At 38.4% G+C, this 17,833-nt stretch overlaps 1 protein-coding gene across 2 annotated transcripts; it reads right to left on the bottom strand.

Moving 5' to 3' along the window:
- Positions 1-4,845: 4,845 nt before the first annotated feature.
- Positions 4,846-7,174, bottom strand: LOC107774939 (E3 ubiquitin-protein ligase RSL1-like). 2 transcript variants are annotated; one of them, XR_012711178.1, is made up of 3 exons: positions 6,359-7,174; positions 5,188-6,209; positions 4,846-5,085 (listed from the first exon to the last, which is right to left on the bottom strand). XR_012711178.1 is itself a non-coding variant. In XM_016594603.2 (2 exons), the coding sequence occupies exons 1-2, from the start codon at positions 7,072-7,074 to the stop codon at positions 6,137-6,139; spliced, it is 789 nt and encodes a 262-aa protein (XP_016450089.1). In that variant the 5' UTR covers positions 7,075-7,174; the 3' UTR covers positions 4,846-6,136. The 2 variants fall into 2 exon arrangements, 1 of the variants encoding a protein (XP_016450089.1); XM_016594603.2 differs by having other exon boundaries at positions 4,846-6,209.
- Positions 7,175-17,833: the final 10,659 nt, after the last annotated feature.

Here is a 17,833-nt window from a genome sequence, read left to right as displayed (position 1 = left end):
ATCCCCCGTAATGGGAAAAATATTTGGGGGAATTTAGCTCCAACCCTCCCCCATTTTTGTCCCCAAAATGGAGGATGAATAGTGTTCCCTCAAATATGGGGGTACACTATTCATCTCTCCCATTACTATTCATCACTTTTTTATTATTATTTTATTATTTAATCTTTTAATTTATCTCTTTATATATATCTAATTATGTTTATGTAATGTATTTATAATATTAATATTATATCTTAACTTTGGTGTATAATTTTGATAAATTAATTTTTGTGCATTTATTATTTTTATGTAGAAATGGCAGTAGATGAAAATCAATGATTTCAAGAATTTTTATTTCAACATAGAAGAATTAAGGACAAAGATGCTCATTTTGCACTTCGTAATGCATTAATAGATCATTTATGGGAGAATACTAGAGGTTGAAGTTGAATATTTATCTAGTATTTCGAATGAATTTAATCGTTATGTAATATGTATTTAATTAATCTTGTATCACAATGATTTCACTTTTATTTGAATTATTAGTTAATCTATAATAATTGCTTGCAAATTATATTATTTAAAATTTTATGGAATTGTTTTAATTATGAAAATTACAAATTAATAAAAATAAAAGATGAAATTTGTTTAATGAAAATTAAAAAATGAAATTGAAATGAAAGATAATAATATAATATAGAAGAGAGAGAAGAATATAAAAAATTTGGAGAAAAAAATGGGGGAATAATTGGAGTAAGTTGTCCCCAAAATTGAAAAATCCCCATTTTGGGGACCAAAAATGAGGTAAAGGTCGGAGATGCCCTTACCCAACCTACATATTCCCTCCCCTCTTTAATTATTTGTCTGAACGAATGTGTACAGTGTACACCCTAGTCCAAAGTCGAAACTTGCCTTCCTCTTTCAACACTAACTCTAAAAATCTGTTTAGTGGGTATCGAAAGCTGCTTGGGTTTGGAAATTGAAAGCTTAATATAATTATTTTGATTTTGGATTCGGGTGGATATAATTAAAATTTATTGCAAATGTTTTCTTATAGCTCCAATAGGTCTATCTATTATGGCTTTGTCTAAAATGTACTCCTTCCGGTCTAAAATAAGTGATTTTTTACATGTTTTTACACAAATTAAGAAATTTACCTTTTAACGTTAATCAGCAATGAAATTGACCATATTAACCTTTACTATCTCTTTACATAAATACTTCTAACACACACTCCAACACTATTTACTCCAAGAGCAATGTAGGAAAAAAATAATTAATCATTCTTGAAATCTGAAAAAATCAATTATTTTGGACCACAAAAAAAAAGCAAAAAAATCACTTATTTTGGATCGAAGAAAGTAGCTGCTTTGAGTATGTTTTCAGCTTTAATAAGTAGTTGTGTTAGGGCCACGTTTGATCGTTTAGATTTGAGTGCTGCTTTCAGCCTCTTTAAGCTTAAATAGGCAGTAATTATAATTACTCCTTCCGGTTCACAATAAATGATCAATTTGCTTTTGGCACGCCCACTAAGAAAGTACTAAATTCTATACAAAATACCTAGTATAACTAAACTACCCTTAATTATATATTTAATGTGATGAGTAAGAAAACTTTTTTAGGGATATGTACATAAGAGTTATTTTGTAAAAACAAATTGAATTCTTTCTTGATTATATAAATGGATACTTATTTTGGACCAAAATAAAAAAGTAAATTGGTCACTTATTATTAGGGCTGCTTATCGGGCGGATTGGGCGGTTATTTACTCTTAACGGTTTGGCTTATCGGTTATCGGCTTTTAAATGTATTAATCCGCTAGCCACCCGATAAGGTATTGGCGGATTGGTATCGGTTTAGCTCTTATCTATATATATATATATATATATATATATATATATATATATATATATATATATATATATATATATATATATATATATATATATATATATATATATATATATATATATATATATATATATATATATATATATATATATATATATATATATATATATATATATATATATATATTTGATTTAAAAGGATATTGCTAACCAGCAAGAATTTCCGACATGGCAAATACTTGTTCATCTCCATAATTTTTGTATCACTATATGCTGGCTTCTGCAAATAAGGTTCAGATGATAGTATGGCTGGTTTGATCTACGATGAAGATGGGGTTTCCTTTAGTTAACTTTTTCGCTCAAAGATTAAGAATTATGCAAGTTATACGGGACATCACTGTCCATCTTGGAAGAGCTTTCTATTCGTAATATCAGGGATAATAGAGAAGTGCAGGAAGAGAGTTCAACCTCCACACCCACCCCCTTTCGAAAATCCAAAATAGTTGCAATATCAATGTTTTCTATTGTTAACCATAAGACCACTTCACCATTCCCAGAAAAAACCATAAGAAAAACTTTAACTGGCCATTAAATTTTCTTATGTTGAATTTCATTTTCTTTCAAAAGCGTTGCTATTTGAAAAATAAAGCGCTGACCAATAGCATGATTGCTTCAAATATGAGAATGCACAGTTGATATCAATTTGACGGTATTATGATTTGTGATTACATCATGTTGTTAGTTGCCCGTTTAAACTCCTTGGTTTATATATATACTTAACGGGTTATTCTTAACGGGTTAACGGATTAGCCGTTAAGAAAATTGAATAATCCGCCCCCAAACCGATAAGCCGTTAATAAAATTTTTTTAATCCATTCCCCATCCGTTAAGCCGTTACCAGTAAGCCATTAAGCTTCGGTTCGGTTTGGTTTTCGGTTTCGGATCGGTTTTGAACACCCCTACTTATTATGGACCGGAGAGAGTATTTAATAAGATATTTCCTCCGTTGACTTTTTACGTCCCTTTAAGAAATAATAAATGAAGTGCATAATTTAGGATTATACTCATATTAATTGGTGCATATTTTACTGTATTTGAGAAAATGATTTGAAATAAGCAATAAATATTGTGGGTCTTTTCTTGATATACGTAACGTGATAAGTAAAAATAAAAATCTATTTTTAATATACATGTCAAGTAAAAGTGAACGGAGGGAATAGATTTTTAACGGGTATATCAGACAAATATTTTTTAGTCCTACAAGTATTCTTGAATTTTTCTCAAAGTACAAAGGAACAAGGTACATGTGAAAATGGAGTTTTTAGGAAGTTGAAAAAGCTGTCTAAAATTTGAGTCCACGCCCAAAATGGATATTAAAACAAACTTAAGTACACAAATTATCATAAATTTTAATTAAACACAGGTCTGAGAGCTGTAGTTAACCGGGTTTACAAAAATGTAAAAAAAAAATTAAAAATAAAACCGGGCCTAAACGCCGTCAGTTCCCTCCGTTAATTAAATACAGGCAGGTCGCTGATTAGACGACCTGTAGTTAACTGGGCCATAACGCCGTCATCTCGCTCCGTTAACTTTTTTACGATTTATTAAAAGGGAAACTACCTATTTATGTATGGACTAAAATAAAAAAGTGTGGACTTCAGTTTGTTTTTGGTTGCGACTCTCTGAAGTTTGATCAGAAGGCACTTTCAACAGCGATCGATTTTGGGAAGGTTTTCGACGCGAGCGTGAGAGAGAGAGAGAGATGCCTTTCTCTCTCAGTCAGTTATTCTTCTATCTACTCCATCCCTTTCCTTCGAAAATTCCTAGGGCATGACTTATTGAATTTATCTATAATTGCAGGGCTTTGTTATAGGTTTTTTAGTTTTCCCATTCAATTAGCGTTTCTGTGTTATCCAGTTTCTTACTGAATTAATCAGAGAGGCATTTGAGGTGAATGTTACTTGGAGGAATCCATTATAGAATCTGTGGTGAACTCGTATAGTTTCTACTGCCTGATCCATTTTTCTTACTACGTTTAGATTATAATTCTGGAATTCTTGATTCTAGAAGGGCTCATTTTCCCCAATAATGAAAAAAAAGAAGAAAAAAAAGAAGAAGAAAAGCATAAACATTAGGTTTCAGCAATAAAAGTACTGAAGCATGTAATATTTCCAGGAATCGTGTTAAGTTCAAACAGTAAGGAAGGAATGTTGACAACAGGAGAATATCAAGTCTTGTAAGTTGTGCTGATTGAATATTATAGAAGGTCTTATAGAAGTACCTGTCTACCTGTTATGCGATCGTTAACCCCTAAAAGAGAAAGTAAAAAGGAACACAGTGATTCAGTATTTACCTTATGCGGGGCGGGTTGAAACTGTTTTTTGAAAATCTAATGCGGGGGCGGGGTTGCGGGTTTCGGCGGGTTACCTAGCGGGCTTCATCCAAACTGCCATTCCTCTTCTATTTTTCTGCTTTTACTTTTCAGCTGCAACTTGCAAAGTATTTTCTTTTAATTTCTCTTGTTCGGTTTTGTGATCTTCGTACTAAAATGCTGCTAATATTGTATAAATGATTTATCTGTGTTTCTACATTATACGAAATACAATGGATCAAGGGAGAACAAGAAAAGATCACAGTGGGAATGTGATTGGTTTAAGGCTTGTGTATGCTGGAAGTTTTCGTTTATTAGTTGCTTTGTTTATTTAGCGTTAATAAGAAGTTCAGACTTCAGAGGGGGAAATTAGGACCACTAACGCCCAAGGTAAAGAGAAAAGGACATTTTTAAAATTAAAAAAAATCAAAGAAAAACTACTCATTAAAAATTAAAAGTAAAAATTTTGCTTTGCGGGGCAGGGCAGGTTGAAGTCTTTGTGGGATAAGGCTACAACCCCCCCCCCTCCCAATTGCCATCTCTATCATTAACCCCTATAAGAGAAAGTAAAAGGAACACAATGATTCAGTATTTACGTTTTCTAGAGCAACAATAACTCCGATAGACAGCTTCGGCTCAAGAAGATGAAAAAGACGAAAAGAGACAATATATCAATATCATCAACATAAACCATAGAAATAATAACAACATCATAAGAACGAGAAACGTTTTCTAGAGTGTAGGAAATATACTTCAAAAGAACTCAAAGGTAAATCTTAATCTAGTTTGTCTGAATGTACTCCTGTAGGCCTTAGTCCCAGAAAACTTGACCTACGCTCTTCTTCGCGAGCGCTCCCGTTTTTATGCTCTTCTCTACAGGCACTCCTGCAAGTTCAGAAACTTCCAATATAAATAAAGATAATTATTCTTAAATCTTACCTTATCGGAAGAAAGAAAAAAAAAGAAGAAGAAGAGCAGAATTACTACATAGATTTCTAATGTCAACATCCCTAGCGTAGTGATGTAGATGTTCCAGATAAGGTTTCCTCGCGCCAATGGGAGTGATAAAGGTTGTTATGCACCTAATTAAAGATACCACTTTGTCGAATTTTATGTTGCGTGCTTCTGTTTTTAACTTGTCTTAAAAAAGGAATAATTTGCTCTGTTTGAAAACTATAAAGAATTAGCATTCCAATTGTACTTTTAATGACATTACTCATGTAATGAAAAGACATAAAGCTCTCACCACTCATGTAATTATTTGGCAGTAAGGACAAATTGATACTTTGCAGCACCTTTAACCTATGTGTTTAACATCTTCTGTTACTTCTTAAAGATTCAGTGTGAAAAAAACTTCACATAAAATGAGATGGATTGAGTAGAAAATGTCTCTTAGATTTTGTTCTCCAATTCAAGCATCGTATAAGCAAAACAGGTTATACAAGGTCCAATACGGAAGCTATAGAAGTACTTACTTTATACTAATAACCCATTTAGCCATAAAAAAATATTTCACTTTTTTTCGGAAATTTCCGAAATCAGTGTTTGGCCATGAAAATTTCAAATTTCACTTGAAGTAGAATTTCGAAAATTGAAAAACTCCAAAAGGTGTTTTCAAACTTTTCACTTCACATTGCTCACAAAAATTCAAAAACATCTCCAAATTATATTTATGTCCAAATACAACTTTAATTTTCAAATCCCATTTTCACTTGAAATTTTTTCATTTTTTACGAAATTTCACAATTCTTATGTCCAAATGCCCACTAAGTCACAACTTGGACCCGACAGCAAAATTAACTATACATAATAATAGTACTAACTAAACAAACATCAAAAATTGACTTTGTTCTTCTTTTAATTCTGAGCCTTGTGGCTAGTGGACAACAAACATCCATCATCCGAATTGGTATGAAGAGGCAATCCGATATGATCATTAACTAATCTGGCAACTCCAATGCTCTTCACTCCATGTTCCTCCACACACATAGCAAAACTCATATTTGCACCTGAATCCACAATATATAGAATGAGCCACATGTAAAAATAGTACTAATTGATTAGTTAATTTAAACTAACTCACAATCAATATAAATTAAAAGGAAATTAATCCTCCCACCAACACAAAAGTATAGGATTAAATGACAAATTAACTAACCAGCAGGTTATGTGTATACAGCCATCAGCCTTCTGCACAATGTGTTTGCAGTGAGGGCATTTCATCCATTTGGAATTCTTAGCAAGTTCCTCAACTTTTAAATCTTCTTCTTTGTCTTTTTCTTCCTTTTGAAACTTGTCACAATCAAGTCCAGTGTGCCAAGGGACACAACACGACGCGCAGAACAGCCGTTGGCATGAAGGACATATACACTCAATTATCTCCTCATCATGATCATAAATGAGCAGCTCTGAACAATTTTTATAAGGACAGTAAAATTTCTCGCAAGCAAGAAGACTTGACTCGCTCAATCCCTCTTCCCACCTCGCGAAAACATCTTCTGGAATAATGGACTTACATGTTTCAGGTTCAATTATTGCGCGGCATCTCAAACCTGGGCAAGTTACAGGAAAAATGTTCTGTTGAATCTTGGACTGGGCATGTAAGCCTATGCAGCCGGAACAGAAGGAATGATGAGAGCAGTTGTCGAGTTTGAACATTTCATCTTTTCCTTTTGTGTCCATGCAAATCTCACAGTAACCTTGAGATGATTCAGGGGATTCATGGATTAATGTTGATGATGACATGTGAAGATGGTAAAAAGAGGCTGCAAGAACCTCTTGGAGCTGCAATTCCTCTGCACACTCGTCATCTGATACTGTGAGAGCGCGGAAATCTTCATTTTCATCAAACACTTTTGAAATTATGTCTGCCATGGAATTGATCACTGGTTGGTTAATTAGAAGATTTCTTGGAGATCATCTTTGCAGATTTGTGAGACTATTTAGTTTGGTATATGCAAAGGGTTTTATATTGTCTTTCTATTATTGGATAACAACGCGTATTTATATAAAATAAAAGACAAATTAAGTCGTCTTCATTAGACACTTACCAAGAAAATACTTTGAAAGAAAGACTGAGACTTAGTACGATGGTTTATGTGATACAAGCAAAATGCTAAGCAGTTGACGTTTGCCAATCAAATAAGTTCCTGTTCAAGTGACATGTTTTTTTTTGGGGGGGGGGGGGGTGGGCCCAACACCAAGAAATTGTGGTTTTAAAAAGATTATGTGGGATGTCAAGGAACTTTCACCCTTTGAAATAGTCCGAGTCAACTTTAGGTCTTCAGAACAAGAAGTAAACTAAGTGAAAGACGATAAAGAAAAAGCTAGCATACATACAAAATCTTACTTAATGATCTCAAGTTGCTATAGTACTGAAAAAGACTTAGGTGGGATTTGGTTAAATAAAAATTCTAAATTGAGTTTGCAAAAATAAAATTGAATTTTTGAACTTAGGTGCCATTTGGTTAAAACCATACACGTTCAATATTATCATCAGACTGTACACATCAAAAGCTTCTTTAGAAGTATATGATAGTTTTTATGGTTTCATCGTATTACTCTTGTGAATTAATAAGTAGTAGTGATTAGTTTTACCAATAAAATTTATACTAAATGATTTGGGGAGGTCTTCAAATGTGTCTTTTCAATTTTCGTTGAACTTAAACATTTTAAGCTATACCGTGAACTAATTTATCTTTAGGTTGATTTAGCTCGTAAAATAAGAAACAGCTACAAAATTGAAAGGGATAGTATGATAAAATTGCCTCCAACTCGTTGACTTTCTATTTGTTAATCGTTGCAATAGCTTGTTCGTATTATGCAGGTTGAGAAAGTTATTTATTCCACATTGGCACTTTACAAAGGCTCTAGATGCCTTTCAATGAGGGATATATCAAATTATTTGTACAAGAATAATTGTGGGCAAAGTGCAATATTTCCAAAAAAATGGTCCAAAAAATGGTTAAATTAATGTTTGCTGATGTCACGACCCATATTTCATATTAGGCCGTGATGACGCTCAACACCGTTATTAGGCAAGCCCACACTGATTGTATAGTAAATCCTCATTTATGTAGTTAGTATGTGATAACTTCCTTCATAAATTTAAGAAAATTATAATTTTTTAAAGCTTAAGCATATTTAAGTGAAAGGAATAAATGCGAATCTCAATCATGCAGACAAGCCAAAACATCATAATTCTACTAATGTGTGCCAAGACCTGGTGTCACAAGTGTGTGGGCAATCTAGTAAAATATACAAAACCATGCTATCCTACTGTCTCGAATAGAAATAGACAGGAACATAAAGACAAAAGGGAGACTCCAACTGCTGCAGATCGGCTGGGAAGGGCAACTCACCGGAAAATCTCGAGCTGAGATGACCACTCTATGCGCCGGACTGATGGCCAGATGCACTTGCCTCAAAGCCTGTACAATCAAGTACATAAGCATAGCATGAGTACATAAAAATATGTACCCAGTAAGTATCTCGCCTAACATCGTAGAAGTAGTGACGAGGGGTCGACTTCGACGCTTGCTAGGCCAGCAAATATAATAATATGAAGTTCAACATATTTCATTCACAGTGCATGTAGATAACAACAAGCTCAAACAAGGATGATTATTGAAAATCCTTTCATCCAATTAATAAAACTAAGCACTTTTCTCATTTAAATTAGTGACCTTTCCAGCAATAAGTCATACAAATTATAAGGGTTACAGTTCTATTATCACACACAAATACCACCGAGGACGATCGGCCCGATCCAACATAAAAGTAAAGTGTGCACAACCGAGGGTCGAACGACACGAAACATAGATGCATCTATCCACCCCGCTCGCAAATCATACATGCGACGCAGTAAAAACATAACCCCGCTCGCAAATCATACGTGCGATGCGGTAAACATAATTTTCATCATTTAAACACAAAAATTCTTTAATTCCCTTTTTACAAAAATGAATACAATTCACTTGAAGCCCGTAAATCTTTAGATTTCCTTCAACTTACTTCAGTTCATACCATTAGCATATATAAGCAATCAATAGCGACCACGAAGCATGATGTGATTCTAGAACTACCCGTACATAACATGAATAGTAGCTACGTACGGACTCTCGTCACTTCGTGCGTACGTAGTCCCCACAATTAATCATATATTAATTAAGTATACCTATGGGGACATTTCTCCGTACAAGGTTAGAAAAGAGACTTACCTCGTCCCAAAGCCTATATCTCGATTCAAGAATGTGCTCAAAACCCTCAATTTGGAGCCGAACGATCCAAAACTAATCAAACGGGGTAAGAACTAGTCAACACAAGCTCAAGAGTTCATATTCCAGCTATTAGAGTAATTTTCCAACCCTAATTACAAAGTTCCTAAAATTTATCCCCGGGCCCACGTGCCCAGATTCCAATTTTTTTTAAAGAAAGTTGTTACCCATAACCTAAGGATCAAGAATATATGATTTTTACTCCATTCCATAACAAATTTCGTGGTTAGATCTTGTTTTTATCAAAACCCTAGGTTTTACTCTAATCCCATGATTTTCAATAATTTTTATGTGTTAATCTACCCAAAACCCAAGTATTAAACTCACATTAAGTGGAAATAACTTACTTCACAATGCTAGGTTGAAATCCCCTCTTCGAAAGCTCCCAAATCGCCAAAGTTTAGAAGTGAAATGAAATAAATGGCCTAAGTCCCGTTTTTAAATGAAATAAATATCGCATTTGCGATATCAGGTTCGCAAATGCAAAGGTCGCAATTGCATTAAAATCATCGCAAATACGAACTTGGGTATCCTCTGCAAGGGTCACAAATGCTACAAAAGGGTCGCAAATACGGACCCTGCTGGGTTCACAAATGCGAACGAAATATCGCAAATGCGACGACTGCCCAGCTCAGGTTCCTTCGCAATTGCGAAGCTTTCCTCGCAATGCGGTCATCTCAAATGCGAACAATTCCTTGCATTTGCGAGACCCGCAACACTACCCGGAAACACCAAAAACACTAGAGTGTTTTCACTCCCAACACTCATCTGAAACTCACCCGAGCCCTCGGGGCTCCACTCTGAATACTCACACAAGTCTAACAACTTCATACAAACTTTCTCGTGTGATCAAATTGCCGAATAACACCTAAAACTACGGATTTAACACCAAAACGCATGAAATCCTTAAAAACATTTAAAATTCCTATTTTTACAACAGGACGTCCGAATCACATCAAATCTGTCCCTTTTCTCACCAAATTTTACAGACATGACTTAAATATTATAACTAACCTATACCGGGCTCCAAAACCAACATACGGGCCTGATATAACATGATCAAACATTATTCATTTTCTTTAAATCCTTAGATTTTCAATTTAATAATTTTTAACAAAACTTCATTATTCGGGCTAGGGATATCGGAATTCGATTCCGGGCATACGTCCAAGTCCCATATTTTACTACGGACCCTCCAGGACTACCAAAATACGATTCCCGGTCCGTTCACTAAAAATATTGACCTAAGTCAAACTTGGCCTTTTAAGCCAACCTTAAGGAACCAAATGTTCCGATTTCAACCCAAACTCTTCCAAATCCCGAACCAACTACCCCCACAATTCATAAATTAGTTAAAGCAAGTAGGGAAAGTCTTATTTAGGGTAACATAATTCTAGAAATCAAAAAAATCAGTTAGGTCTCTTATTTAGGGGAACAGGATTCTAGAAAGCAAAACGACCAATCGGGTCGTTACATTCTCCACCTGACATAGAAAAGTACCTGAGCTAGGGAAAAGGTGGGGATATTTGCTCTACATGTCCTCCTCAGACTCCCAGGTCACTTCCTTGACTGGTTGGCCCCTCCACCGGGCCTTTACCGCATAAATCCTCTTGGATCTCAACTGGTGATCCCGTCTATCAACAATGGAAACTAGCTCCGCCTCATAGCCCAAACTCTCATCTAGCTGGATAGTACTGAAGTCTAACACATGGGATAAGTTAGTGTGATACCTCCGAAGCATAGACACGTAAAAAACTGGATGAACTCCAGATAGGCTGGGAGGTAGAGCAAGCTCATAAGCAAGCTCCCCAAATTGCCTCAACACCTCAAATGGGCCTATAAACCTTGGGCTCAACTTTCCCTTCTTCCCGAATCTCATAATACCCTTCATCGGCGAAACTTTCAAGAAAACTTTCTCACCGATCATGAATGATACATCACGTGCCTTCTGATTTGCGTAACTTTTCTGTCTGGTCTGAGATGTGCGAAGTCTTTCCTGCATCAACTTTACCCTTTCCAAGGCATCTTTCACCAAATCTGTACTATACAACTTAGTCTCGCCGGTCTCAAACCACCCAATAGGAGAACGGTATCGCCGACCATATAAAGCCTCAAATGGATCCATCTCAATGCTGGACTGATAATTGTTGTTGTAAGCAAATTCGGCCAAAAGCAAGAACTGATCCCACTACACTCCAAAGTCACACACATGCTCTAAGCATGTCCTCCAGAATCTGAACTGTCTGCTCCGACTGCCCGTCGATCTGCGGGTGGAATGCTGTGTTGAGCTCTGCCCAGGTCCCCAACTCACTCTGTATGGCTCTCCAAAATTGGGAAGTGAACTGATGGCCTCTATCTGATATGATGGAAACAGGCACACCGTGTAACCGAACTATCTCCCGAATGTATATCTGAGCCAACCTCTCTGAAGTATAGGTAGTCATAATCAGAATGAAGTATGCCGACTTGGTCAACAATGACCCAAACTGCATCATACTTCCGCAATGTCTGCGACAACCCAACTACGAAGTCCATAGTAATGCGCTCCCACTTCCACTCAGGTATAAGTATCTATTGAAGTAGGCCACCTGGCCTCTGGTGCTCATACTTAACCTGCTGGTAATTCAAACACCTAGCCACATACTCAACTATGTTTTTCTTCATCCGTCGCCACCAATAATGTTGCCTCGGGTCACGATACATCTTCGTAGCACTTGGATGAATGGAATACCGCAAACTGTGTGCCTCCTCTAGAATCCTCTCCCTCAAGCCATCGACATTAGGAACACATAGGTGACCCTGGAGTCACAGAACACTATCCTTGCCAATAGAAACCTCCTTGGAACTACCCTATAGCACCGTCTCTCTGAGAACTGCCAAATGCGGATCATCGAACTACCGAGCCTTGATCTACCCCAATAGTGAAGATTGAGCAACAACACACGTAAGGACTCGACTGAGCTGTGAAATATCCAACCTCACAAGTCTGCTAGCCAAGGACTGAATGTCCAAAGCTAGTGGTCTCTCCTCTGCTGGTATGAATGCCAAGCTACCATACTCTCTGCTTTCCTACTCAAGGCATCTGCGACCACGTTTGCTTTGCCCGGATGACAAAGAATGGTGATGTCATAATCCTTTAGTAACTCAAGCCATCTATGCTGCCACAAATTGAGATCCCTCTACTTGAACAAATGCTACAAGCTGCGATGATCGGTATAAACCTCACATGACACCCTATAGAGATAATGCCTCCATATCTTAATAACATGAACAATCGTTGCTAACTCTAGGTCGTGCACATGGTAATTCTTCTCATGAATCTTCAGTTGATGTGAAGCATATGCAATAACTCGCCCCTCCTGAATCAATACACATCCCAAGCCAATACGTGAAGTGTCGCAATATATCGTATACATCCTCGAACCGGAAGGCAACACTAGAACCGGTGCTGTAGTCAAAGCTGTCTTGAGCTTCTAAAAGCTCGCCTCACAATCATCGGACCAATGGAAAGGAGCACCCTTCTAGGTCAATCTAGTCAAAGGTGATACAACAGATGAAAAGCCCTGCACAAATCGGCGGTAATAACCCGCTAACCCCAGGAAGCTCCTGATCTCAGTCACGAAGTAGGACGTGGCCAACTCTGAATTGCCTCAATCTTCTTGGGATCTACCTTAATACCCTCTCCTGCTACAATATGCCCCAAGAATGCTACTGACTCTAGCCAAAACTCACACTTGGAGAACGTAGCATATAGTTTCTGCTCTCGCAAGGTCTGAAGCACTACTCTCAAATATTGCTCGTGCTCTCCCAGGCTACGTGAGTATATTAAGATGTCATCAATGAAAACAATAACAAAAGAATCAATATAAGGCCTAAACACCCTATTCATCAAGTCCATAAATGCCGCTGGAGTATAGGTCAAGCCAAAGGACATCACCAGAAACTCGTAGAGGCCATATCTAGTACGGAAAGCAGTCTTCGGGACATCTAAGTCCCGAATCTTTAGGTGATGATACCCTGACCTTACGTCGATCTTAGAGAACACCCTAGCACCCTGCAACTGGTCGAACAAATCATCAATATGCGGCAATGGGTACTTGTTGTTGATGGTAGCCTTGTTCAACTGGTAGTAATCAATTCACATCCGCATAGTCCCATCCTTCTTTTTCATAAATAGCACTGGTGTACCCCAAGGTGATACACTGGGCCTCACAAACCCCTTTGCCAACAATTCCTCAAACTGCTTCTTCAACTCTTTCAACTCTTTCGGCGCCATATGGTACGGTGGGATATTTATAGGCTGGGTACCTGGAGCCAAATCAATACAGAAATCAATGTCACAATCTGGCGGCATGCCTTGTAGGTCAGAAGGGAACACATTGGCAAACTTTCAGACTACTAGCACTGAATCAATCATCTGAGACTCTGCGGTGGTATCCCGAACATATGTTTGATACGCCAAACAACCTTTCTCAACCATATGTCGAGCCTTTAGAAAGAGATAACCTGATTGGATGCACTAACGGAGGAACCCTTCCACTCCAATCTCGGCAACTCTGGCATCGTTAAAGTAGCAGTCTTGGCATGACAAACAAGAATGGCATGATATGGAGACAACTAATCCATGCCTAGGATGACCTCAAAATTGATCATATCAAGTAACAGAAGGTCTGCTCTAGTTTCGAAACCATAGAATGTAACTATATAGGACCGGTAGATCCGATCCACGACTACAGAATCTCCCACAAGAGTGGACACATAAGCATGAGTACCCAAAGACTCATGAGGGATATTCAGGAAATGAGCAAACGGAGATGAAACATATGAATATGTAGACCCTAGATCAAATAATATCGAAGCGTCCCTACCGCATACATAAATAATACCTATGATCATGACATCTGAGGCCATTACATCTGGTTTGGCCGGAAAAGCATAGAATCTAGCTGGAGCACCGGTTGGCTGAACAGTAGCTAGCTGAACTCCCCTTACCTAGCCTCCACCTCTAGGACGACCCCTACCAACATGTCCCCCACCTTTGGGCGGTCGGACAGCTGGTGCTACAATCATAGGCTGATGACCCTGCTACACTGCCTTGCCCTGAAGTCTGGGGCAGGTCCTCTTTATGTGACCCGAATGTCCACACTCGTAAAAATCCCGTGTGCCATAAACTGATGTCCTGAAGCCTGACCCAGATGTCTCAAATATCTACTTGAAGAACCCTGAAGTCTAGAATACCCGCTGGAGGAACCCTGAATAGCTAGTGGGCGGTAAGAACTCTCCGGTGTCGCACTGAAATAAGGCCTCACTGGAGCACCTCAAGGAGGCGGTGGTGGTGCTGAATATGGGGGTCTGCTGGGCTGGCCCCTCCCAAACTGACCTTTGCCCCTAGCTAAGGCACCTCTAACTCTCTAGAGAATCGGTCCCTCTTGTCCTGCTGCAACTACTCTCTACTCCTCTGGCGGTAACCCTCAACCCTCCACGCAATCTCTACGACTAGCTGATACTCAGTACCTATCTCAACCTCTTGGGCCATACTAGCTCGAATATAGGGTGTAACACTGCAACAAATCTCCGCACTATCTCTGTATTCGTAGGAAGTATCATGAGTGCATAGCGAGACAACTCAGAGAATCTCGCCTCATAGTCTCTTACAGACATCTGCACCTACTCGAGCTGCTCAAACTAACATTGTAACTCTTCCCTCTAGGAGGGTGGAATATACTTGTCCAATAGAAGCCGTGTAAACTAGTCCCAAGTCATAGGAGGAGAACTTGCTGGTCTGCTGAGAAGGTAAGACTGCCACCATCTGCGGGCCCTGTCCTCTAACTGGAAGGCGGTGAAATCCACTCTATGGGACTCCAATATCCTCATGTTGTATAGTGTATCCCTGCACCTGTCAATAAAATCCTGGGCATCCTCATGACGCTCACCTCCGAAGATAGGAGGGTGTAGCCTAGTCCATCTATCCAATAACTTCTGCGGATCGACGTCCACAGCTGATCTAGGCTCAGGTGCAACCGCTACAACTGGTTGGGCTCCGCCCACGAGAAGTGTACCCGGAGTCTGAAATATTGTAGTTGCATGCCCCGGAGCCTGAGCAATAGGGGTCCGTGCTCCCCCTCCTGCCTGAGATGTGGCCGGGTCTGCTGGAAATAAACCAGCCTGAGTCTTCGAGTCCATGAACCGCAACATACAACCGATGACCTCCTGGAAGCCCGCTGCTATCATGAAATCTACCAGGGCAAGCTCTGTTGCAGGCACCTCGCCCTACTCTTCGATAATGGGATCCCCCGCTGGATCCGCCGATGGTGCAACTAGGGCAGCTCTGGGATGCCCTCGTCTCCTACCTCGGGCTGGTGCCCTCCCCGGCCCTTGCCTCAGCCTCTAGCAACCGGGGGAGCAGCTCCTCCCAGGTCTGGAACGTCCTCCGTATGCGTCTTGACCATCTGTGAGAGAATAAGATAAGGGAATTTAGTACATCATCAACTACACGATAGGAGATGAATAAAGTCTAATTTCCTAACACCATATAGCCTCTCAAAGATAAGTACAGACGTCTCCATACTGATTCGCAAGACTCAACCAGGTTTTCCCATAACTTGTGAGACATACGTGAACCTAGTGCTCTGATACCATGTTGTCACGACCCATATTCCATATTAGGCCGTGATGGTGCCCAACACCGTTATTAGGCAAGCCAACACTGATCATATAGTAAATCCTCATTTATGTAGTTAGTACGCGATAACTTCCATTATAAATTTAAGAAATTTATAGTTTTAAAAGCTAACACATCATTTAAGTGAAAGCAACAAATGCGAATCTCAATCATGAAGACAAGCCAAAATATCATAATTCTACTAATATGTATGCTAAGACCTAGTGTCACAAGTGTGTGGGCAATCTAGTAGAATATACAAAACCATACTATCCTACTTGTCACACCTCCTTTTTACCTACACCCCCATTAAGGGGTATAAGGGGAGCTTTTTTCAACTTAAAGTGACAATCGAAACGGTATTTATTTATTTAAAGATTCAGAGTCGCCACTTGGGATAATTTATGGTGTCCCAAGTCACCGGTTCAAATCCCGAATCTAGGAAAGATTGACTCTGTATTACAGTCCACGAACACAGAAATCCGGGTAACGAATTCTATTAACCCGGGAGAAGGTGTTAGGCATTTCCGGATTCCGTAGTTCTATCACGGTCGCTCAACTATTATAATTGGTCTATTACATTGATTTTAATACATGTTTTAGCCTATGGTGCAATTTTAAATTTTATAACCGCTTTTATTCATTTTTAGGAAGATTGCAACGCTATTAAAACACGTCTTGGACCACGTCACATAAATGCACCCGTGGTCTTTGACTTATTTTAACATTGTTGAGATTTGGATTTGGGTCACATAAATGTGCACCCGAGTTTTAAGAAGGTAAATTATTAAAGTAACGCACCTAAAAGCAACTATGCGTTTGCAACTTTGCGAGGGCCGTGAAAATTCTCTAAACGGCATGCCGCGATTTCTAAGGATAAACAAGAGTAACTAACCGAGGGCTATGCAATTATCATTTTTGTTTGGCATGGCGCGCCTCAATTCTAATTTAAGGAGAAAGTCAAGCTAATTTCTTGAGGGCCATAACTATATTTTACTCGACTCGGCGTGCCTCAAAGAAATTTGTTAGTTAAAAGAGCTCAAAAGAATTTATCACTTCATCTTAAACTAATGTTTGAACCAATCTCAAGCCCATGTTCAAGGTCAGCAAGATCGAAAGAAAAGGCAGAAATGATCTCCAGAGACGCTCGAGCTCCAACAATTGGCCTTGAACATAATGAAATGTGGCCGATTTTTAACCCAGGCCCAACGTGAGCCCATGTTCTTGGAGGATGAGCATCGGTAGAAACGGGACACCAGATCGAGTCCAAACATGCAAACATAAGATTATTTGAAGTAAAAAGTGAATCCAATTCAAAAGAAAGACACTGGCAGTCTCAAAATGGCCCTGATCTCATTAATTGGGCCATCACTAGGTCCAGGTTCAGACCTCGCCTTTGTGTGCAACAGATTAATTATAAGTCAATCAAGAAACTACATGAAATATGAGATGGTATTAACTGTCTACTTATGGATTGCAAGATATTTAAATACAAATTAGTTAATTAACCTTTCTGAAATTCTAACACCACTGCTAACTTAAATTGCTCATGCACGACTAATCGTAAAAATTAACACATGCCATTTACACTACCAGCTAATTAATAAATTCAAATTGAGATGATCACGATCCAACATTATCAAAACCCTTGAAGTCGATATGTGATTCACTCACATCTTAACAAATTACCTCAGAT

Source organism: Nicotiana tabacum, chromosome 6 (assembly GCF_000715075.1).
Source record: "Nicotiana tabacum cultivar K326 chromosome 6, ASM71507v2, whole genome shotgun sequence".
NCBI classification, from domain to species: domain Eukaryota; kingdom Viridiplantae; phylum Streptophyta; class Magnoliopsida; order Solanales; family Solanaceae; genus Nicotiana; species Nicotiana tabacum.
Note: the sequence above shows the minus strand (reverse complement) of the source record. Positions and strands in the feature narration are given on the sequence as shown.

Excerpts from the sequence above, each read along its gene's own strand:
- LOC107774939 (XM_016594603.2), bottom strand. The coding sequence starts at position 7,074 with ATGGCAGACATAATTTCAAAAGTGTTTGATGAAAATGAAGATTTCCGC. Across the intron at positions 6,210-6,358 it reads TGTATACACATAACCTGCTG|GTGCAAATATGAGTTTTGCT; the intron begins GTTAGTTAATTT and ends TTGTGGATTCAG.